The sequence below is a fragment of the Maniola jurtina genome, chromosome 7, assembly GCF_905333055.1.
Source record: "Maniola jurtina chromosome 7, ilManJurt1.1, whole genome shotgun sequence".
NCBI classification, from domain to species: Eukaryota; Metazoa; Arthropoda; class Insecta; order Lepidoptera; family Nymphalidae; genus Maniola; species Maniola jurtina.
In genome coordinates, this window is record NC_060035.1 from 10,452,037 (window position 1) to 10,477,358 (window position 25,322).

The 25,322-nt window shown below is 37.5% G+C and overlaps 1 protein-coding gene and 1 long non-coding RNA gene across 7 annotated transcripts in view; both read right to left on the reverse strand.

Moving 5' to 3' along the window:
* Window positions 1-1,085: 1,085 nt before the first annotated feature.
* Window positions 1,086-25,322, reverse strand: part of LOC123866890 (2-oxoglutarate dehydrogenase, mitochondrial) — a 30,824-nt gene continuing 6,587 nt past the window's right edge. For 2 of the 6 annotated variants that reach the window (XM_045908643.1, XM_045908644.1), the window contains exons 4-23: window positions 24,350-24,500; window positions 22,761-22,828; window positions 17,137-17,269; window positions 13,386-13,464; window positions 12,727-12,903; window positions 11,232-11,380; window positions 10,784-10,869; window positions 10,387-10,566; window positions 9,719-9,899; window positions 9,215-9,433; window positions 8,667-8,860; window positions 8,303-8,556; window positions 7,692-7,804; window positions 7,071-7,258; window positions 6,597-6,690; window positions 6,045-6,237; window positions 5,444-5,581; window positions 4,950-5,114; window positions 4,082-4,195; window positions 1,086-3,084 (exon numbers count right to left, since the gene is read on the reverse strand). In XM_045908643.1, coding sequence (XP_045764599.1) covers window positions 2,985-3,084; window positions 4,082-4,195; window positions 4,950-5,114; window positions 5,444-5,581; window positions 6,045-6,237; window positions 6,597-6,690; window positions 7,071-7,258; window positions 7,692-7,804; window positions 8,303-8,556; window positions 8,667-8,860; window positions 9,215-9,433; window positions 9,719-9,899; window positions 10,387-10,566; window positions 10,784-10,869; window positions 11,232-11,380; window positions 12,727-12,903; window positions 13,386-13,464; window positions 17,137-17,269; window positions 22,761-22,828; window positions 24,350-24,500 — 2,976 coding nt within the window. In that variant the 3' untranslated portion in view covers window positions 1,086-2,984. Of the gene's footprint in view, window positions 3,085-4,081; window positions 4,196-4,949; window positions 5,115-5,443; window positions 5,582-6,044; window positions 6,238-6,596; window positions 6,691-7,070; window positions 7,259-7,691; window positions 7,805-8,302; window positions 8,557-8,666; window positions 8,861-9,214; window positions 9,434-9,718; window positions 9,900-10,386; window positions 10,567-10,783; window positions 10,870-11,231; window positions 11,381-12,726; window positions 12,904-13,385; window positions 13,465-14,486; window positions 14,590-17,136; window positions 17,270-19,521; window positions 19,640-22,760; window positions 22,829-24,349; window positions 24,501-25,322 lie in introns of all 6 variants that reach the window. The other 4 variants (XM_045908646.1, XM_045908645.1, XM_045908648.1 and 1 more) reach the window with 4 other exon arrangements.
* On the reverse strand, window positions 16,421-17,130 carry LOC123866897. The gene is made up of 2 exons (XR_006796276.1): window positions 16,942-17,130; window positions 16,421-16,688 (listed from the first exon to the last, which is right to left on the reverse strand). It is a non-coding gene; the product is annotated as an uncharacterized LOC123866897 (long non-coding RNA).

Consider the following 25,322-nt stretch of genomic DNA (forward strand, 5'->3'; position numbering starts at 1 on the left):
TCCAAGCGTGCGGTGAGCCGCGGGCTCGTCAAGGACGGAGATGTATTACGCTTTTCATTATGTGGATTTGTTTGTGTTTGTTTGGATAAAATCCAAGCTCATAAAGTTTTGTGTTTAATACGAAGTATGGCTGGCTTTCTCAAGATCATTAGTGTCTCTAGCTATGCATGTGTTGGACCGCCAGATTCAGACAGAATCATCATCATCATCATCAGCCTATGAACGTCCACTGTTGGACATAGGCCTTCCCTATAGAGCGCCACCACACCCGGTCCTCAGCCTTCCTCATCCAGTCACTTCCCGCCAGCCGCTTTATATCGTCGGTCCATCGTGCTGGAGGGCGTCCCACACTACGCTTGCTTAAACGCGGTCTCCACTCAAGGACTATCCGGCTCCAACGGCCATCGCCTCTACGACAGGCATGGCCTGCCCACTGCTACTTCAGCTTGCTAATAGTTTGCACTTTGGACACTGTTAAAACGAAACAGCGTTATACCGCTGGCATAAATCTGTTTCGTTTAAACTGAAACTTAAGTGTAAGCAAAGTTAAAGTGCGCTCTATAGGTTTCAATTTTCTACTTAAGACAGCCTGTGCGGAGTGCGCGAAGGTAACAGCGTTTAATTTAACGTAAGCTGTCATTCTCCTGTCCATCCCTAGTGCCACGAGCCATCCTCAGTTAGTGTTCGTTACACTGAGGATGCCTATACATAAAAGCAGTCTTAGGGCGTTTTTGCACTCATTCGTATTAGTTTTGTCAAAAATACGATTCGTAGTGCCTAGTGGCCGTTATGCAAAATGTAGGTACTCTTGCGCACTAATTTGAGTCGTATAACTATATAAACGGATCCGTCAAATGAGTGCACAAGCCTATGAGCGTTTTTTATGTCACTTCGAATCGTATTTTTGCGAAAACGGATCAAATACGAATGAGTACACAAACGCTCTTACTAGACGTCATAACAAATCTAAGCCTCTTAACTACGCGATCCCGATTACTTCCACTAACTTCTGGTGATTGGCAGTAAACTGATGAAACTGCGTGTATTTGTATAAGGAAACAGTAGGAAATAAAGGCACCATTGAATTCATTACTGAATATAATATATTTATTGTAAAGTAACTAGATCAAACTACGTAGCAATAAATTGCCCAGGCGGCCTGCCAAACGGGTGCCTTTCATACAAACATTCTTCAATCTGCCATACATCCCCCTTCAAGCCTGAGCGAGTTCCAAAATACGAAGATCAAAATAGTTTTAACAATAGTGCGTATAATACAAGCGAGTACAAAGCCAGTGTTGTGGTTTACGTATCATAATAATATGTACTAATGATTTAGATATAACAATGCACATAATAAACCAGACAGTTTTAAACTGTTCATAATATTGCCTTATTCATTTGGCGATCAACTCAACTAGTGGATAGAGGATGATCCTTCAAAAGTAGGGCTTTATTTCAGCCATACAAAATAATAATGAAGTATTTATATTGTGTTTACCAAATGTTTACGTACACTTGAGTGCCAAGATGCTCAGGGCATGATACCCAGGAAGATCAGTCTTCAAATCCTACGGGTTCCGCAATTTTTACGACGTATTTAAAATTTATTTCGGAAAATACATGACATACGTATGTAAGACGGTTTTACATTTTGTAATTTTACTGTTTCGCATTTTTATAATTTTTCATTAGTTTTATCTCGTTTTTATCAAACCGCTATACTTTTAAGTCAACGAAAAACAAACGACGCGACGGCTGTTAATCGCACAAATGTAACAAGGCATTTTTATTCTAGGTACATAATAATAATAATATACATACATTATCGTAACACTGAAAGTTTTACAGACAAGTAGTTTAAATACGCATAATAATATGTTTGGTGTTGCTCCTTACAAGATGCCAGATTGGCGGTAACTACGAAACTAAAACTATGCGAAAGGATACGTCGTAGTACGGTCGCAAAATATATTAACATCACATCGCTAATGATTACCGCTTACGTACAACGTAGATAAGATTTAATCTGTCCAGATTTAGAACTAATTATAGCTTTACAATTATTATAATATTTAAATTACTCACTAGTAATATCTCATTAAATATCCTTTGGGTGCAAACTGCAAACTACAGGTGTTACAATAGTTTCGATTGAACAAAAAAAAACAACTATCGCTTACTGATATTTCATTGTAACTACTCAACTGAGCAACTTCAAGACTATAAATTATAAAACGACGGGTAATTTCACAGCTCCATTCCAAGTCTTGGACTAGTCAGAGGAACGTTTTACCCTTTACAATAATTATATCGGATAGAAACAAAATAATAACAAACAACTAATTATTTTTATTTATTTACATTACATTTTCAGCTCTAGTAGCGTAATGTTATATTTACTAATACAATTTAGTAATAGGACACTACGTATAATATATTGCTGTATCGATTTAAAAAATAAAAATAAATAGTGTCTACTAAACGTATATAATACGCTACGAAATAAATAAATTACAATTTATCTAAGTTCTAACTAAATGTAAAGAGAATTGTTTTAAAATACTGACAGTTATAGCTAAAATCAAATCTAATAAAAAAAATACAGTAGTATTTTAATCAACGTATGTCGATACCTAATACCTAATTTCGAGATTTTATATCGCGGTTTTGATAATTACGGTTTCTAAATTTCGATCAATTAAATGTAAAAAGCGGAAACAAATTATTATGGGATGCGTCCATAAGCCGCGACAGATAGGTGTGCACAGTCGTTTGGGACGCGGCTTGTGAGATATCTCTCGGACGCCCGAGCGCTCAAGATTCCGTCCACGACTTACGTCCAATAGTTTGGACGGTTCAGTGTACTTTTTATTATCCAGATACCTATAAGTCGCGGCTTTCAACCGCTTCCGATATGGACTACTGACGACGGCGGTGGTTCGTAATGTATTTATTGAAATAATAGTTTCGATCTAACTCGTTTATAGCACGCAAAACTCTTCGAGGAGATTTCTGAGTTCCTTGTTGTGAGCCGCCTTCGACCCCGTGGCGGGCGACGCGGCGGTCGCACGGCCGTTGTAGCTGCAAACAGACGTATGAGATAAGCGAGACTACAACAATCAATTGTAAGACCCCAGTTTAGAAATCATAAAGTTGAACCACGAATATAATATAATGTTTGAATTCGGATGTAATTCGAAATTCGGGTGGAGCAGCACCCCGAATTTGCAAATAAAGATATTAAAACATTAGATTAAAATAATTAAGGTAAACTTTTAGCAATACGACCGCGAACCTCGACTCAAGTGTCGCGCGACTATGTGTCGCGTGTCGCGTTTAGTTTGGTAACCCTTATAATCAAGCGATTATAAGGGTTACCAAACTGAATTATTGCTAAACTATGGTCAAAATGGTATATACAATATAAATATAGCTTGCAGTTTTTGTATCTAAAATAAACACTGAAATGATAAGCGTCAAGAAGTAGTAAGATGAAACCAATTTAACAACATAAAACAAAATGAATAATGAGATGAAATGTTAAATAAAGGAATCATAAAATATTTACCTCATTTATGTAGTCTTAAACATTTTTTGAATTTACCAAGTATTTATAACAATAATTCGGCGATCGGCAAAGAAAAAAAATTGGCTTACATTGGTCTACTAACTGTTCTTAAGTACCAGAATGAATCAAAAAAATCTAATTTAAAAAACATTGTAATTATTTTTCATGTGCGTGTAACAGAAATCTCATTTTTTTCAACTCTCTCTTTTAATGTTGAGAGGAGGTATCGTGATATTTCTTTAATTTAAAATACGTCTGTGTATGGTTAACAGGATTTAAAGAGTATAATAAACAGGAACTGTGTTCAACATTACCGGTCTAATATAATAGATTTGACACACGAACGGACCGACACGGACCGACACAGACAGACTGGACAAAATTATAAGAGTTCTTTATTTTACTGCGGGACTATAAAAAAGACCTATAAAGAACTGTAAAGAAAAGATATAAGGAAAATGTGATAAGCAGTAGCAAAACTGAACATTATCTCGGTGCTTGAGGCCTCACCTAATGGTACGCGGAACGGTTTCGGTTTGTTGTCCCGTTTGATCAGTTTGGGGTGGCTCAGCTTTGCCGAACAGTTGGCTAAACCAACCGCCAGTTTGTGATTGGGACTTAGGCCTGCAACCAATGGCCGTTTGTTATGGCACGATGTTCGTTAGTCAAGGCCGAAACATAAGATGACATTAGATTCTGTACATAGTATGACAGCAAACCATGCGTATGATTAAATTAAACATGTAATAAAAACTGCAAGCTATGTTTTTCAGAATTTCATAAAAATTCATACACTCAATATAAAATCATTTAAATAGCAAGAATAGTCTACTTTTTCATAAGGAATTATACGAAACGGCTTATTATGTATTTGTATTATATGTTTAGTACCTACGTACAACGCTCCACAGTACAGATTTTTAAGTTAACTAATCTAATATGCTTTTTTTGGACCTTTCACGATTTCTTTTTCTCGCCAAACACGTATTATTAGAAACACTTTACAAGTTAATTTTGCATATTCGAACTACGACTACGCATGTTTACTACTTGTAAAGATTTGGTACTTGGTGATCCCACCACTGCTGCATAAGCTGCAATACTTGGCAATCGCCACCTAGATCAGGTCATAGGACTTGTACAAGAGTACTCATTTGTCTCGTCGGTCTTGCGCCTAGCTTATTCAGCTGTGAATTATGGAGACCTGGGTTCGAGTTTCGGGTTGGACTGAAAAATTATAGGGGTTTTCGTTGAAGGAATTCTCAGTGGTAATATGGCCCAGTAGTGGTAGTGGCTCCAGCTGCGCGTTGGGGTGCTTGGCGACTATGTTTGATCTACTCAAGTGACCTATAAATTGTAGTATGAGTGAAGAGCGCACCTGACGTGCTTCTGGTTCTGCAGCAGTGTGCGGAAGCGTGGCTCGACGTAGCTCCAGGAGCCCATGTTCTTGTGCTCCTCCTGGCTCCACACCAGCTGCGCGTTGGGGTACTTGGCGATCTCCGCTTTGATCTGGTCGTACGGGAACGGCGAGATTTGCTCCAACCTATCATAAATATATGACATTGTTAATCAATAATGTCCTAGATGTAACAAAAAATTAAACTAGATGCAACAAGACAAGGCATCATACATGCCCGTCACATTATGTGCCCACAGATTTATCAAGCTATGTTATGCGATCTCGTTAAATATAATACCAAAATGAAAATTTGTTGGAACATAATGATTGGACAAATTAAAATACTTCAAAATTCACCAGGAAACTCTTCAATCCGAATGTTAGTGACGCGTACAAATACTATCGAGTTTAAGTCATTTTACGCAAATGTTTTTTTTCATAAAAGACTTTTTAACAAAAACCTGAATACCAACCTGACAATAGCAATGTCTTTCTCGAGATTCCTATCACGGCGCTGCTTGAGCAAGTCGTAGTAGACGCGGCCAGAACAGAACGCTACCTTGCGGACGTTCGATGGATTCTCTGCCGCCGGCCCCTCCTCGGGAATCAATCTAAATAAACATTAATAATAAATATTTTTTTTAATGTAAAATAATGCCATAGAATCTTTCTCGCAATAATAAAAGAATTTCAACATGACTAACAAAAGCTATGAATTTAGCTTTTGTGATATTTATACATGATGACAAGTTGGCGCTTAGTTAACAATTAATGTGACAGCAAAATACGACGCAGGTTAAAAGACACGAGTCAGTTAAATAGACCCATGTCTCGAGCATAAGCATCATACAAGAACATCAAATTCTTTGACGCTAAAATCATTTGCCTATGTCACTGCAAACGACCAGTCGCGATGTCAAGCAGTCTGGATGTCTGGATGTTGGGGTGACGGTGTATTGGGCTGTCCATGTCGGGATCATCGGCACGTCAGAATATCGGAGTAACGGGGTGTCGGGATTCCTGAGAGTCGATGTATTGAGTCATCCCAATACCTGCAGCTGGGGTGATAGTTACCTCCTGAATGTGGTGCCTTCGCACATGTCGTCGAAGCTGGACTTGCACTCGGGGTGTCTCAACAGCGACTTGGGTGTCATGAGGATGAGCGGCTTGCGGAACGGCAGCGCGATCTGCCGCCTCAGGATGTGGAATAGAGACGCGGGCGTTGAGCAGTTGGCCACGATCCAGTTGCAGTCGTGCAGTTGACGGACTACACAAGAAAATATGTTATGGAAAATTTGAGAATCATCACTAGATTTTTTTTATTTGGTAATAATTTCCTACTAAGTTGGCAGCCATTTAAATAATCATTCTGGCATCTGGATCACATTCAGAAAAAAAATAGGTCAGGTTTTTTATTTTGTGTCAGTCTCGTCAATTCTAGATCACGGAAACTGATGCCAGATAAATCGTACCTTATGAAATTATTCCAAGATGTAATGGGGATGATTTTAAAGATATAAAATTGGTTTAAGGATTTTGAAATATCCCTTAGAATCCTAAAATGACTCTTGACTTGAGAAGTTGCAATATATGACTATAACTAACTACTAAAAGATGTAGTATTACCTTCATAGTCAGGGCTCTCGGGTGGCATGTAGTCGGGATCATCAGCGCTCATCTGCAAGAAACGCTCCAAGCGAGCCGAAGAGTGTTCGGGGCCCTGTCAACAAGATGTGTCGTACAATCTAATGTCAAAGTTTGGTGCCCCTCACTAAAATTAAAACACAATAGTCTACTTTAAACTATTTGAATTACAGTAGGGGCTAAACGAGTTCAAACAAGATGAGGAACTCCTGAGGTTTGCGTTTGCGCCGATGCAATGAACACAAAGTCCTTTATCCTGCCCCGCAAGGAATACGCGGAGCGCGCAGGGGTAATGCTTTCCGCATCTAGAACCATTATATTAGTATGCCAGCCGTATGATTTTTTTCCCCCTTACTGAAAAGCAGCATGCCAGCATGTATATCATTTCAATATAGTATACAAGTGCCTGACTTGGCACAAGCCTATAAAACACATCCGCCATTGAATATTTCTTACCATGCCTTCCATACCATGGGGCTGCAGCAGCACAATACCAGATTGCCGCACCCACTTGGCCTGTCCGCTGGAGATGAACTGATCGATGATGCATTGTGCCACGTTGTTGAAGTCGCCGAACTGAGCCTCCCATAGAACGAGTGCGTTCGGATTTGTCACTGAGTAGCCCACTTCGAAGCCGAGTACACCTTTGGAATGAAATAAAACTCATACAGAAGAGCAGTAATTTATGGTCAGTGGTAAATAATTTCACTGTTAAAAGCCTGTAAGCAGATAGAATTTTCGCTTACAGGTTTTTACCAAACGCGAGAGCATTCGAGGAAAAGGAGTGGTCCTTCAACCAAAGTAATGGACCATAAAGAGATATCTCGCAAGCCGCAACCCAAGCGACTATGAACACCTATCTGTCGTGGCTTACGGACGCATCCTATAATAATTAGTTTCACGCCTACGTTTAAAAAAATACTTAAATTTGAAAATTCGTTTTTTTATAGTCTCTGTGTGAACCTTAATTTTGCGACAGTGAGTGTTGCATGACAATTTCTTAGTTTAATTATGAGAATTTATAAATATAATTATTATAAAAAGCAAACTAATTAATGTGCATCAACATCAACTTACCGTACTCTGACAGGGAACTGTTACAGACAGTGTATGGCGCCTGGTCGGGGTAGAGGTGCGCCAGAGGACAGTAGGTGGCCTTATCAACTTTCTGGTGGTGAAGCACATGATGCCTGTTGACAATAATCACTAAATATCAAGGTCAGTTTTAATTACGTTATTATATCATTCGTATAAAATCAGCAAATCAGTTGACACCGAATTCATTAATTCATCAATTCACCTCACACACAGAATCTGGATACAAACATACATACATACATACATAGACTGCTAAAATCATAACCCTTCCTTTTGTCTTTGCCACAGTCGGGTAAAAATATTGTCTCTTTTATTAAGCTTTAAAATTGGCCGAACATTATTATTCAGAAAAATTAGGACGCGCTCCGTAGATCATTTAGCTCATACGTTTTGTACTGGACGCAGACTCGCCTCTGTGAGAATGCTGCCGAATCGGACGGACGCTTCCGGTGTTCACATATTTCCGGGATAGAAAGTTTTCTGACAGACAATTCCTCAAAACATGCGGCCGGCCTAAATCTTCGTCTGCCTTGTATATATCCCTTTGTACATCCTGCTATTTCTATATTTAATCTTCATTGATTTCTGACCTGTGTGAGAATGTGCCTCTTTCCACGTCCTCTCCAGATAAGCGCACGTGAATGCCCTCCTTCAGCAGCGAGCCAAAAGCCATAGCCTCAGCCAGAGCCCAGTCCACGGTGCGGTTCTCTACCATCTCCATACGCGCTTTGAGGATACGCAGCAAACCCTTGTGGATTTCGAACTCGGCCGCGTTAGGTGGTGGCGATGAGAAACGTTTTCCAATATGGACCAGTGTCTCCTCCACTACGCCAGTTGCGGACATCTGCCAAAAAAAATTATATACAGATTTTCAATCCTATTATAACGTCCAGGCCGGAAATAAAGCAATTACAGAGTAATAATCCCAAATCAATTTAATTGGATGATTCTTACCTTCAGTGGATCCTTGCCCTCAAAGAATCCAGACCAGGGAGAGTCGAGCCAGTCCTTGTACTTGATGTGCGTTTCCTGCTTCGCCTGGTTGTAGGCTTCCTCGCAGATCTTTTCGTACTTGTCCTTCACGTCTTTGACTTCTTCCGCGGTCACTACGCCTTCGGAGATTAGCTGGTCGGCGTATTTTTCCAGAACTAAAAAGAATAAACAGTTTATTTATTCTTCTAAACATGTTGTTATTCGTAAAAAAAGAACAAAAAAAGGATATTATGTATTTACTTAACTACTCTACTATTACAAACATTAGTCATATTCCAAGCAGTTATATATGGCATATTTCAGTCATTCAGGACCTTTATTTGATAAAACAGTCGAATCGAGGATCCGAAGCGAAAGATGTGTGTTAAAAGCACCAATTATTATGTCTACTTAATTTTCGTAGCTTTTCTCTATGATATCTCAAGTCATCCTCAATGACGACTACTCATGGAAGGTGGAACGTTGCACATGTGCATTACTTCCATATATCAATGTCATACTCATCTTACCAGGCTTAGTCTTGCGGATCTTCTGGTACATGAGCGGTTGTGTGAACATCGGCTCGTCGACTTCGTTGTGTCCGTTGCGCCGGTAGCTGACGATATCAATGACGACATCCTTGTGGAAGGTAGCGCGCCACTCCGCTGCCACGTTACATACGTGCATTACAGCTTCAGGGTTGTCGCTGTTTACGTGGAAGATTGGAGCGTTCACCACACGAGCAACGTCTGAGAAGTAGAAAAAAAAACTATAGGTCGGAATTTTTCAGGTGGACACAAAAAATGTTTTGTACATTACACAAAGAGAATAAACAGTAACAAATTGTCGATTCAAACTAAATTGCCAGGCCAGAAAGTGGCATTGCCAATCTTCTTTTGTAGGACACATATATAAAAATCCAAAATATCCCTCCCACTCCAACAAATATGCCTTGAGAAGCGTAAACAGAAAATGATCCAGATTTTTTGTCTGGTTGGACTGTACGAAAACTCTGTAAAAATAACCCAACCCACCTGTACAATAAGCAGAGGAGCGTGAATGCCTGGGGTCGGTGGTGAAGCCGATCTGGTTGTTCGCCACTATGTGGACGGTGCCGTGCGTGGTGTAGGCGGGCAGGTCCGACAAGTGCATAGTCTCGAACACTACGCCCTGGCCGGCGAACGCAGCGTCGCCGTGGAGCAGGATGGACATCACCTGTAGCAAATTATATTGTCACCATTAGCTTAACCAAAAAACTTAGTACCCTGCATGGTAGTTTCAACTTCCAAGTCAAGTATGAGAGCATAAAATGTCAACATAACCAAGAGCAAGATGTGTAATTTTTTGGCAACATAAATCCACGTTTATATCCTTCTTGCCCTCGTTGTTTCCCCTGTAGAACCGCTCGGCGCACCTCTTGCCCTGCACCACGGAGTCCACGAACTCCAAGTGCGAAGGGTTGGCGTATACGGCCAGTCGGATGTTGTTCGTCACGCGGTCGCGATGCTCGATGCAGTGTAAATGAAGCTACGTAACTTCTTGTCTTCGTTGTCTCCCCTGTAGAACTGCTCGGCGCGCGTCTTGCCCTGCACCACGGGGTCTACGGCCTCCAAGTGCGAAGGGTTGGCGCATACGGCCAGTCAGATGTTCTTGTTCGTCACGCGGTTGTGACGCTCGATGCAGTGTAAATAAAGCTACATACCTTCTTGCCTTCGTTGTCCCCTCTGTAGAACTGCTCGGCGCGCGTCTTGCCCTGCACCACGGGGTCGACGGCCTCCAAGTGCGAGGGGTTGGCGCATACGGCCAGTCGGATGTTCTTGTTCGTCACGCGGTTGAGACGCTCGATGTAGGTGCCCAAGTGGTATTTCACGTCACCAGAACCCTGAAATAGGCCCACATTGTGTGAAATTATATCACTTAGGTTTTATCATACGTAACGGGATTTTTACTCGTCGCTACATTCCAGGACGAGTTTTAGAATTATTTTAAGAATTTTCTTGAGGCAGTGCCTTAAAAATGGCAGGTCCAATACTACGCATTTGAAACAATATTGAAATGTTACTTATTAGTTAGCTACTGAACAAAGAAAGCAAACTTACATCATCCTCAGCTTCAAGACCAGCGAACTGGGTGAACAGCTGATGAAGGGGCTTGCGGCACACGTTGGCCAAAACATTCAGACGTCCTGCAAATTGAATATGCCTAAGTATAGTATTAACTGATAACTTATCTTTACTTATTATAATGTAGATCACGGGTACGTACCTACCACGATCAATACGATGATTTTGAAATATCGATATTTCGACCCAGTTGCATCGGCCATGGGACTGCGGTGCTATGAACTTCGAGCTGTCATGGACATCGAATTACCCGATTTCTTGTCGAAATATCGATATTACAAAATCATCCTATTATTGTGGTAGGAATCCGTTATTTACATTATAATATGTGATTCGTCCATGCTACTATTTTTAAGCATAGTGGTCGGGTTGTTGTTTTTGAATATTATATTGTTTAAAAATATACTCAAAGTACGTTTCGTACCTCTGTGCGGCATTCCCATGATAATGGACTCGACTCCGAGACGCGTGGACGTGTCGATGACCTGCTTCATTGCCGGGATGAGAATCTCGCAGCCCTCGAGTCCGAAACGTTTCTCTGACGACCACTTCTTGGCCAGGAAATTCTCAAATCTGATAGAGAGACAAAAAAATTCTTAGCACAAAAAGCGATGCATTTTCGTGCTTATGGAATAATAGTTGTGTAAAACCAAAGTTGATCAACTTTCAAGATTGCCCAATATTGAAAGATTGGTTCTACTGGTAAAGCATCCAACCCATTATTACACAAAATCACTATGGCTGAAAACGTAATTATTCTGAAAAATTACAATGATGATTTCCAAAATATTTTGCGTGATCCATTTTAATTTTTCACAAAATGACCTTCATATTGATGTTAGATTTATTGCAAGCAATATTTAGAACAAATTAATGTATAATTGAATGAATAGCTTATTTTTCACTACAAATTCATGGGATATTTCGCAAAAGATCGCTAATCAAGTCGCTATCAACCAGAAGCAATATCAAGGAAATAACATTGTATTGGATAAAGTTGTTATTACTTGTTACTTGTTAGAGATAAGATTGTCTGTACACTCGATATCAACAACGGACATATGAGTCATTTCATATCTTTAGCATGTCAAAACTAAGCTCAACTATAGCTAGACTATGCCGGAAATGTCGCAATACGGAAGGATATTATGTTCCTTAATCTGTCCATTAATGTCTATAAAATGTGCGGTTTATACGGGCCAGTTAAAATCTGTTTCAGCGTCAAATGTTTATGACGTCACATCCATTTATTTCATACAAGCTGCTACACTAAGCGAGCGTTTTGACATTTAATTTAAAAAAATGCTGATTTGACTAGTATGCACCATCCCTATTGCTGTACACTTTTTGCAGCACACATTCCAAACAAGATAAATACAGGGAAAAATCAAAGATAAGATTAAAAGTGTAGTTCTTAGAAATTTATGAATGAGCGAATTATCTCTTCAATGTTCTTGAAAGAAGAGTTCAAAAATTAGAACCTCGAGTGGAAGTTAAGAACTTTCTTAATATATAAAAGGAAATGCTCTTTGACTGCCTCACTGACTGTTCTATTAACGCACAGCTCAAACTACTGGACGGATCAGATACCCATTTCAACGATGGGTATGTCAACAGTGTACCAATTTCAATGCTACTGTATGTCAAAATACATAAAGACGACTAAGTCGATAAGGAAAAGATTCAGTTATGCTGCACTTCATCTGGCCCTTCGACGATGCTGTCAGTCACAGCAGTGATGGCAATACTGATAGCAAAACGTATGATAGTTTTGGTCCCAACGCACTTGCACTGCGCTGTGCTACGCGACGCGGCGCGGCGCGGCAAGTGTAGTTTATATGAGTTTGTATGGAGCAAGGCACTGCCGCGTCGTGCAGCGCAGCGCAAATGCGTTTATTGCGACCTTTATTGAACCTTACCCAGTAGATCTTGTGAGTCGAGCAAGGATCAACCTCTTCTGGTCGTTGTTCATCTTTGTAACGTTGGGCGGCTCCATGCGCTGCCTGATCCAGTTGCATTGTTCTAACGAGTTGATGAACATGAACTCGATGCCGATGTTGTTACAGTACGCCTCTTCGAGACGATTCAGGATCTCTCTACAAAATAATATCGAATAATAACTATATTTTTTTACTATGATTTCAAGAGTATTCACTGACACGACACTACGAGTATTGGGTTGAGGTCACTGAGGCTTTACACAGACTTAAGTTAGAGTTAAAAAGAAACAGATTTATGTAGAGATATAAATCTGTCGCGTTTTAACTCTGTCTTAAGTATGTCATAAGTCAAAGTGCACTCTATAGATTTTCAACTTAGAGGTAGACCGTAGAGAGATGTGATCGTAGGAACCATATTAGTTCGATATTTTTAATCTCTCCTACAACTAACTGTGAAGTTTGAATTTGGAATAGGTGTGGAAATACTATAAATGGATGGATTAAAACCTTTTTAGTCTAACTTTACATATTTACATTTTTTAATCTCATATTATCTAACACTTCATACTACTGAATATATAAAAAATATTTAACATATTAGAAACTTAAATCAAAACGTAACTTTTAAATTAAAATACCTCAAAGGCAAAGCTTTCTCCTTCTCTCCAATAAAAGTGGTAGAGGGTAGTTTGAAAACCCTGTCCATATCCGCCTCATCTAAAAGCAGAGTGATTCATAAGAGTGCGTGAGACGAGGTAAAAATACATTTACAAATTTTATCCCACATTAAGGCTACCTTTACACTAGGAATATGTGAGGAATCAAAGCAAGATGTGTGAAACCCACCCTAAAAATGTCTTCATTTTTTAAACAGTTTAATCATTATAATCTTATGGAAAGGCAGCCTAAATGTACTTAAATCTTTATTTGGTTACCAAATGAATTAACAAATTTTTAAAATAAGATATACTTACTAACGATAGTAAGAAAGCACACAAAAAAGCATTTACTGCAGTGAAAGATATCATATCCCTTTACTAGCATTCATTTATATTAAATGTATGTATCATGTTGTATGCTTCTAGCAACCTTATTCGAACATTACCCATAATTTGTTCATGTTACAATATTTTAGTATGAAGTCATGATATAAATGTGTTTTACCAATAGAGTATCATGTAGACCAGTTGTATTGTTGTCCCTACGTATTATAATGCTATGCGTACGATGAATGTCGAAATATACCATTGGCTGCGATCCAGAGCCGGTAAGTAAAATTATCACTCAAGGTTACTTCATTAATCTTTTATCTATCTCTAAGAATGTGTACGTAATAGTCAATATAAACATACAATAAGTAACATTAATTATTTATTTGTGGATAAATAGTTACACTTACATCATGCACTATAGTACATATGCGACAAAATAATTTTCTACATAGTATACCAATGCGTGCATGCGCGTTATGAGACAAAGTGAGAATGTCATGCAATTATAAATATGGAGAACATTGGTACATTTTGATGGCCGTGCGTGCCGAGGACTTGTGCGTTTTCTTTTTTGTAGTTACGGCGTACAGTCGGATGCAAAACTAAATAAAAAATTGATTTACAAAATAAAATGCAAACAAAATATGACTTGATAGAAATGTCTTTAGGTTCTACGTCACTGCATTGCCATAACTACCCATAAACAAAGTACGTCGATGGCCCAGATTATGGAGGTCGTCTCCTTACCGAACCTGTAGCTGCTGTGTATCACTTCCCGTGGATTTTTATCGGCCAATTGGAGGTTTGCTATTTCCAAGGGGTCGAGTTTCGCTATATGGTGTCCTCGGATCTGTTTTAGTTTATTTTGTTAAATAAATACAGCAAAACAACCACAGACCTGCTGTTAGGTAGTTACTTGGAAAACATGTATATAAGAAGCATAAATAAATAGTAAAAAGTGAAATAAAATGTTTTTATCATTCCATTTACTTATATAAAATAACAACTGAATACGAAAAACTCTAAATTCCTCCTTTCCTTTTTGACCTAAAACTACCGCTACACTTTTCTTTCTTCTGCTTCTTTAACAAAAATTTGCTTTTACATAAAGTAGGATGAAGTATGTGACACTATCGTAATGGTTCGAGTTTTCAAAATTGCGTCACTCATGAAAGAAAAATAATGCCATATATTTTACTTTGTATATAATATGTCGCAGCTTACAAAAAGATATTCTGTAAACAATTAAAAACTCCATAATTAACAGAAATGAATGTGAAGAAACATTACTATTAATTATTGTAATATTCATCTGACACCTGAAAGAAATGTGGCGACTATTTCTGATGATAACAAACATAAATTATTTATCACATAATTTTATTTTCGCCAATTTACCTTATCAAATTATTCTAATTAACTATATTAATTACAATAATACATAACTTCATTTTTTCAATATTTAAGAAAATTATTTCTGCTTTCTTTACATAAAATACTTTCCCCCCTCTAGTAAAGGAATATGATCGCAAAGCATATATTTAATGAATAGTAGGTTATTATGCAGTATTCAACTATGCTGTTAACATATTTCAAAAATTCTACAATTTACAGAGACGATTATTATGATTTGACGACCGAATATCAAAAAGCTAGTCTCAAATTAAATATTAAATTATTATCAATGTATTGAATCTGATTAAGCCTATTAAACGCGAAAAGATTAGTACCATAATATAATATAATATAATCGTTAAACACAATAATCGTAAATATCCGATTTAATAATAATATACAAAGCCAACAATGTAATAAATAAGTACACTTCATTGATTTGGAATCAGGGTAAACCGTGTACGATTTGTCGTAGTCCAACTGTCACATCAATATATATATTGCTCACTGTCCGCCCATATCATTCGAGGAAAAGCATATTGCCTTGTTTTTTAAAATATAAAGCCAAACAAATCCATTTTATAAATATTTTATAGAAATTTAATTAAACTTTAAACTATTATTAATACAAAAATAGAATACTACGTTCAACTTTATATCTACTTCATAATAAATAATTTTGACAAAACCATAAAACCCCACACCAAACCAGTAATACAAGTTACTAAATAATTTACACACTCTAATTCCCATAATAATATCAATAAAAAAGCGATAACTACTACACAATATCTACAGTGAACCTGATATAAAACTTTCAGTGGGCATACTATTTGTACAAATAACCCGGTAAAGCAAAGTGCAACGATAAAATTTTGATACAGCTTCATATCCCGATACCAATTTAGAAACTCGTATTGCGAATTTGTGACAATAGAGCATAACACTGGTTGATCAGAAATCAGCTAGGAAAAATATATATCCTATCCGTTCTATAACTAATATCCGTAAATTAGGTACTCTATCGCCTAATCTAAAGAAATAATAAACCATTTGGATTACCTAAACGCGTTTAAAGCCGAAAATATACGTATAATATTAAAATGCGCGACGAACATCAATTCAACAAAGCATCATTTTAATTTTTTAAGACCAGTAAGAGTTTTTATAGGTCCACGATCATACACGAAATAAAGACAAAGAAATATAAAACACCCGATATACATTGCGTAAGTACTTATAGGTACATATACTTAGCGTTTCTGATCTAAGAAAATAATGTTTTCTTAAGTAGAAACCGCCCTTAAAAAGCCTAAGGCAGGGCTATAAGAAAGATAGATTTTCGTAGCAGATTCATTTCTACATAGGTACAAATGATTTTAACTTGATTACGAAGCTACGAACGAACTAAGTTTGCATACCATTCTAACCCATGTGATTTGTATTGTTGGTGAGGTTATACCCTTGATATTGACCTCAAAACGCATTGACCTTTTTATGTTTTATATGTAGCTATCAAAAGTACAAATGATTTTAACTTTATTACGAAACTAGCTGATACCCGCGACTTTGTTCGCGTGGATGTAGGTTTTTTAAAATTCCCGTGGGAACTCTTTGATTTTCCGGGATAAAAAGTAGCCTATGTGCTAATGCAGGTTATAATCTATCTCCATTCTAAATTTCAGCCCAATCTGTCCAGTAGTTTTTGCGTGAAGGAGTAACAAACATACACACACACACACACACACACACACACACACACACACACACATACAAACTTTCACCTTTATAATATTAGTGTGACTACGATCGAATTACGTCTGCACACCATTCTAACCCATGTGATTTGTATTGTTGTTGAGGTTATTCCCTTGACCTGAAAACGCATTGACCTTTCTATGTTTTAAATGTAGCTACGTATCAAAAGTTTCTATCGCATAATTGGATCTCATTCATAAACCAGTGCTAGCCGGCCGCCAAACGCAATACGAGTGGGGCATACCGAATCGAACGTGTTGCCTAATGACCACCTCACTGGCGAAGGCTCGGAGGCCGCCGTGCCAGTCGCCGCTCGAGCTCGGGTCGCCGGTCGAGATGCCCAGTGGATCGAGCCGGGCCACGAGGTGACCGCGAGACTAGTTGTATAACAATCCATACTTATTACAAGTGGAATTTTATAATTGGCATAATCAACGCATGTATCTAACTATTCATTTAATTGGACGATTACACCATAGGGACTTTCATGAGAGGCCTAACAGTGCGGCTATTTTAAGTATTACGACATGGACAATTTATGATGTACGGAGTGCCCATCGGAGACACTGACGTTTGGTGAAACTTGAAATTCGTATTACAATGAAATTACTTTGCAAGCAGCAATTATTTGTCTTCTTTTTACATCTATAACAGAATAATGTTCTAGATTTGATTATATATTGATTATATATAGATTGATAAAGAAATTAATTTTTAGCATGTTTTTTTTGGTCCTACCTACCGATCTTGTAGCGAGATTATGGAAGTTCTCTATCTTGCTTGTAACATAGAAAACAGAAACACCCATAAATTATCATCACAAGTAAATTAGAAGTATAATATAAAAAGCCCCAAAATGTATATTGATAAAAATTAAAAATATGTATAAACCTAACACCTAAGCGTTGAGACTAGCAATCATGAGAACGGTCTATCTAGTTAGTAATGATTGGAAAAACAATGTTTTACTTCTTACAAAATGCTTGAAAACGAATTCAATTCTATATTTATGTCTATAGTAGTATATGTTTCAATATCACTACTGCAAACAAATCTGGTTATTAGGCTAAGAAATAACGAACATGCATACATTTGAAACAGTCCTTTATCTTTGAGTACTGATTAGTAAGCAAAGAGGCATCGCAAGGTATACAATAATTAATTATTTATTTCTCTAAGTGAAATAGTAAACTCAAATAAAAAAGTTGAAAACAATCACACTGCACATACAATGTGGCTAATTCTGTTGTACACAATTAAACTAAACTAAAATGACGCTCTCTGCGGAAAAGGCTCTCATAACGCTCTCTGCGAAAATGGGTGGCTCTAGATTTGGAGCTATCAAGCTAGTTTAGAAATTGTTTACAGAATTAGCCACAATATTCACTGCCGGTTAAAATGCAGTGTTCTTTATGATGATCGTGATATTAGGTATATTGTGAAATGCGGACAACAAATTATTATGATTATTATGCAAATACAATGCCGTTGGCGTAACTATCGGACAATACATGGAAATATGCAAAAGATAACACTTAAATGAAATACAGTATTAAGTCGTACTGGAAAGGTAGATGCCAAATGTAGGAGGCTTCATATTATGTGGCACTGTGCAGGGGAAAAACGCCGACTTTTTTTGTACGCGAGCATTTTTGGAAACATAAACAATGTGACGTCAGATCAGATGTGAACACATCGCGTATGGAAACATTCCAGAAAAAAGAATTATCTACGAGACTTATTTTTTTGCTAGGTATAGACGCGTAGGAAGATGTCCCTTAATACCTTTGTGATTAAGAAAGATGTGAAGAAAGAATTTAAAGGTCCTACCCTTGGATTATTTAAGTACTTTACAATCGAAGGTCGTAGCAGATTCTTGGTCTATGTTGTTCAATATCAAGCAACATAGACCGCAACGATACGTTAAGACGATAGGGTGTGAGACCCCCGTATAATATACATAGTTACGCCAAACAGACATTTTTGTTTACCAGTTCTATTATACTATTTTCTATTTGCCATTGATACAGCTCACTTTTTGACGTTAGGCATAGGGTTGACATGTTATCGATACCAAAGCTCATATTGAAAAATTATAGCAATTTCGCTACATTAGATTTGTATTAATAGGTAAATATAATTATACTCCAATCAGTGGAAGTGTTTTGCTATTGGGCACTTAGCCAATGTATCAAATAGAAAATAGAAATGAACAAAGTATATAACATAGATTCCACAAAAAGAAAGTCAAACGTGATTGTTTCCATACAACCGGCGGCGTAATGCAGAATATCCACAGCGAACAGAGCTAAGCTAATACTAGCTTTCTTTAGCTTAGCATTGCAACGAATCCAAGTGACTTAGGGTATGTTTCTAATTTGAATTTAGCTTCCGCTAGTGATGTGCGAGGATGCTTAGCAACGGATGTATGAAACCCATCAGAAGGGGCGCTGCATTTTCTTAGATCTGATATAAAACGGTTCAATAACCTAAGATTTAGAATGGAGCGCTTGACAATATCAACGGGTTTAACTCGCACTACGATACACATCATAATTCCGACACAAACTAAGTTAGTACTAGCTTAGCATCGTTCGCGGCGAATATTTCGCAAAGTTCGGGTGCGTACCGAAGTTGAAATATTTCCTCATGATGAGCTCGGAGTTGGGCGCGCGCATGCCCAGCGCGGGCAGATTGGCCGTGGTGATGCCCAGCGGGTCCACGTCCGCCGCCAGGTGCCCGCGAGCCTACGCACCCCCACCACCTCACGTTAGCCCGCAGTGCGTACACGCCACATTCATTCCTTCACTAAGGATCCTTAGCTTAACGGCTCATCCTCGCTTCGACGTTTTCACGTAGGTAAATTAACGAGTCCTTGAAAAACTATTTTCTTGGATCCGTAATTTTTCACGATTCGTGAGCTTGTAGACATGCTCATGGGAGATTATGAAGTTAAAACAGTTCAACCGGTACCCATCTCTACGCGGAGATGTGTTTAGCGGACCGATCATATTATAAATCGATAGATAACATGATACGCGAACACGTGAACACGTCATCAATCAATAATCTAATTGGTCCGCAAAACGCATTTCCGCTCACCTCCGCTTTAATCGATACCGGCTATACCACGATCTAGAAAGTGTCAATGTGTGAAGGAGCCGTAACGCTACTACGTTTGTAACGTTCCAATCCAATTTGTAACCGTTAAATTAATGGTACCAATATCATTTTATCATTTTCTAATTATATTTATTTTATTTACTATGGTGGAGTCGGTTGACACTTGACTCATGAATATGTTAAACAAAATTCAATTAATAGTTCATTAATAGATTATTATTAATGTATCAAATAAATTATTTACAAAAAGAATGACTGTGGTTATTCCAATTGTTTTCTATTTGCAATTTACAAACTAGATCGAAACAAAAAATATACCCACACTTATCTGCCACCTATTTATTACCAACAAATAATAATTTAACATTTTAAAGCAGTAAATGCTACAGCATTCAACATTTATTAATTCCAAATATAGGAAATTTTAAGTTTCCTGTTTATTTTCCTCAGCAATTTTAATAAATCTTAAGGATGACCACAAAATCCCCAACTTTATTATGATAATTACTTAATATCACAATGTAAGATTTACCATTTCTTACTGAAAATGAATACAAATACCTACATGTAATATTTTATAACAACGACTTACTAACAAGATTTTAAGGAAACCTACGTGAGGACAAATAACATAGGACAAACTGGACAAAATTTTTAGACTTTAATATTTATAAGCATTCTAGGAACACACCATACAATTACAATTACATTAGACTGGACCTATAAAATTTATCAACCAAACATAGACTAAAAACCCATGTTCAAAGCAGATATAAGCAGATAAGTGCGGTAATAACCTTCAATAAATTAGGCGTGTACGTCACTACAGCTGGAGCATTCGCCAAAATTTAGTTGTTCCTCTACGTATTAGGTATTTCAGCTCGCATGTATTTAGGCAAGTCCCAACGCAACTCAAAACACATTTGCAACTTTTGAGGTTTTTAAGAAACTGGGTAATAGTAACAGCTGATCCACCTGTTTATTCTGTTTCACCGAGGTTGGTTGTTCATCGGAGATATAAGAGCAAAATGAGCGGTGATCTTAAAAAAACCAAGAACAACAGCTCTTTTTATTTTTTTAAGGGCGGAAAACAGCAAAGAAGAAAGAAAATGAACTGTTGTTATTGTCTAGCTCACTTATTTTACCTCCCATTTTCACCGCAGATACTCAGTCGTTTAAGGTAATGACCACTCGTTTGGCACACACTGTCACTGACCAAATGCAGCTATAAAGGTACGTTTCCACTGAAGCGGAGTGGGGCGGAGACATGTTCAATCAAGTTATTGTTAGATGACATGATAATTTTATCACATCATCTCTCAATAATCTGATTGGTCGAAAAAAACCTCTCCACTCAAATCCGCTCTTCTCCGCGTCAGTGACACCACCAAATGCACCCTTCCAGGTAGATTTGAGCCATAATATTACAGTCCTTGTTGAAATATGTTGCGTTGCGGTGCGACACGCCCAAATATGCATATGAGCTTTTAAACTGCAATGCCAATTTCCTTAGACACGCGTATGTTGCCTACCTACATCACTCTTAATTTCTTATGTTGTTGTCAAACCTATTTGTATTTAATTAAAAACTTCCACTGCCAATGATGTGAACTTAATTTTCCTTTCTTAACTAATGGTTATCAGCTGATTGGTACGAGACTTGAAGTTTTGTCTGAATAAAACTATTTCAAGTTTATAGTAGCTGTCCACTGCAGCATTTGCACAGCAGATTTTTGACAGGTGACGTATTAACTACTTCAACTATTAACAATAATCTGGTCTACTTTATACCGCTTCAGTGGACAGGCACCCTTTAACTATCCAAACGTTACAGACCAAAAACGTTCTTTCATCGATCGGTCCTTTTCACGGTTTGATGTTTTAATTCTTATCTCGGGTGTTGGTGTTATTACATTACACATTTATAATATTATAAGGGGCATAGGGGGCACACCAAAAACGCAAACAATATAACTTACTTTGCAATGGAAGAAATGTAATGCTTTTAAATAATATTCAATACTAAAGATAGGCGAGTGTTATGCCCTTCATATAGTAATCAGCTCCTACCTAGTAAATCTTTGAGTGCTTACTACACTACACAATACGTGAATCCGTGCAAAATTGCTGCTTTTGAGTTAATTTGATCTAAAGCAAGCGTCCAAGCGTCAGTTTAATTCTAACTCGCAACGTCTTACTGTAGAAAAATATCGTAAAGTTACAAGTTCATTATTTTTATCTTGAAATTATGCAGCGTCAATTTGAAATTTTGTACAGGCACAATGTCACTGCATATAAGGCGTCGATTCCACCACCAGCGCTCTACAATTTCGTTCAGTTCATTTCAAAGTTCGGAGTTCTGCGTTCTGTTTTTTAAAACTGACCGATAAAGATATCATAGGTATTATTCGATAGTCAAAATTAACGTATCAAATGGTTGCTTATTTGACTGTCACGGTCAACTCCTTTTGTGTGTAGGTATCTAAACAATCGAACAGATTATACTGAATTTGGAACACAGAACTCTGACTTGCAGTAAAATCTGAGATCGACGCATACCTAACAAAGTTTAAAATCTTTCCTGCTCTTACTCGTAAATGTACGACACAAACGTGGAATAAAAACATTTTAAAGATAAGTTGCTAGAAACTTTGAATAGGAATATAAAGATAAGTAATTATAAGTAAGGTCAAAATGTGCAAAATATAAAAAAAGTGTTGGGTGTAAATTAGGATATTGATTCACCTGATAGCTTCTGATGATGGCTTGCACGGCGAGATGATCGTCGATGATTTTTTCATTGATAGGTGATCCTGCGATTAAAAAAAAATTAGTGCGTCATTTGTAACCTTTACGCGTGGTTAAAGTTAAATACAAACTGTGGAACTAACACCCTTCGGCGGCACTAGATTTCGACATTAGACTATTCAAGGGGCGGATTAACTTATTATTCCTGCAACTGTTCATGGGCAGCGGTAATCACTTAACGTCAGGTGACCAACCAGCTCGTTAGCTCTTTTTTTTTAAATAGAGCTTTTAATCTCTGGCACTAGCTGTTCAAAACGCCTCGATAAAAGATGGCATCCGCAATACAGCTGTTCTGTTTAACGGACATGTCAAATACGGACGGAAGTAACGTTCGCTCTAAAAAAGATACGAGTTGCTCTTAAATCGCACCAAAAGAAGTTTTACTTCAACTACTAAAACAATTAATACAAAATCAAAATATTTTTATTTACTTAATGTAGTTTACTGGTGCTGAAGAAAAGTCAAGTCTGTCAATCTGTAATGACTCTACCGCCGTGCCGGTAGATTGTACCAAGAGGGCCGGGAAGAAATACTGCAGTCGTTCTAAAAGCGAAAAAATCTAACAAATCGTTTTTTTTTTTTTTTTTTGAGGGCAGCTGACTTGTATCTATAAACAAATGGAATATAACAGGACACTTTTAAATAAATTCGAAATCCTCATAAGATAATAATAAGTTTTATTAAACTTGCATGATTCATATTTATTTTTAACTAAACAGGTATTATTGACTCATATAATTTATTGACTAAATAATAAATTGTTCTATTATTTTTATTCAAGTGGAAAGAACACGGAGAAAACGTAAATACCACAAATATAATAAAGTTGGTAACAAATAATAGAGTTATTTGATTGCTATTATTTGATTATTTGAACAAATAAATGATTTTTGAGCAAGATCTTAAAATAATCTCAAGTCTTATTAAGGTTGTCCTCAAAGATTGAAGTACCTTAGCCTTGGCTTAGCTTAGTTGTATTTAATCAGGAGATAGGCCAAGTTTGTCATTTCACATAAACGATTATAATATAGGTATTGGCTTATAGCCGCTATTATAAAGTACAAGATAAGGTCTGTACTTTCGCGAGACGATTGCGCAATGTCGCATTGCGGGCGAACATACTCCTATAACGTGTACTACTAAAATAATAGGACAGTATTCCGTCAAATCGATAGCAATAAAATCGCAATTCTCTTTCGATACTCTTTTGATTTTGTTCCTACTACTTTCATGTTTTTAATTATCATCTAGTAATAATTATTACTAGATGATGACCGCGTGCATTTAGGTTTACCAGCACTAAGCAGGCAGACAGACACAATTTCGCATATTTATAATATTACTATGGGTATGGATTAGCGAACGCTTGAGGCTTCGCTTCCGGGGGTTAGCTCCTTTCGAAAAACAAAGGAAATTCCTGTATGAAATTTCAACTTTCTAGGTCCAAAGGTTTGGGGCTGGACGTTGATGAGTCAGTATTTTTTTTATTGTATGAGATTTCGTTTATCCTGTAAGTAGGTACTTACCGGCTGAGATTGAGGGCATACCACCGGATGCTGGAACGAGTGACGTGAGCGGTACTTCGTTTTTGGAGTACGGCGCCAGATTTGGTGGCGGTGTGTAGGCAACGCCGGGCTGTGCTCCGTTGGTCGCATTTCGGAAGAATGCGTCCCAGGACTAAAACAAACACTCCTGTTACAGCAAGGCAAAAAACAAGTCTAAGCTTCAACCTGCGCAGTGGGTGATTTATCGCTCTATTTAGTGGTACAAAGTAGAGGCAAGATGGTAGTAGTGTCTATCCTGTTCTGCTGCGCATTTGTTCATCAATCAATACCGGAGAGTAGCTGGCGTTACTTTGCAGAAGTTCGTGATACACATAACACAACGAACAATAATTGCAATTGCGCTATTGTGAATTGTGGAGTTTAAATCATATAGGTACTAAATATGCGCACAAAAATCCTCACCGCACACTAAAAAGCCAACTGACGCAGGAAGGCATCCAAAAAGAACGTCATTTCGTTATTCTAAGGAAAACACATTTTGGAAACCTCGTAAAACTCGACTACCTTGAGAAACCCCGCCAGACAAAACAAAAAATAACTAATTAGTCTCATTATGTAGGTATATAACATTATGTAGGTATCTGAGAATAGAACAGATCTATAAACCTACTGACCTTATGTTACACAAGTTACTCCCTGTGCTATCAATTTATTGTCATTTAAAAGTAAATAACAGAAAAAAGATTAAAGTCCACTCAATCGTCACTTTTGTCTACATCAAAACAATCTGTTTATTTACTTACGAATCGCATATTATTATGGATACATCATAGCAAAATTTTAAATGGTACCTACCTAGTGACTCAAAAGAGACCCTAAAAGAGGACTTAAAATATCTAGACGTCATCTTACATTCCATATAGGAGATACTTGAATTTTGGAAACCTCATATTTGAAGTGGTACACTACCACCCTTGACTTGAAAATATCCAAT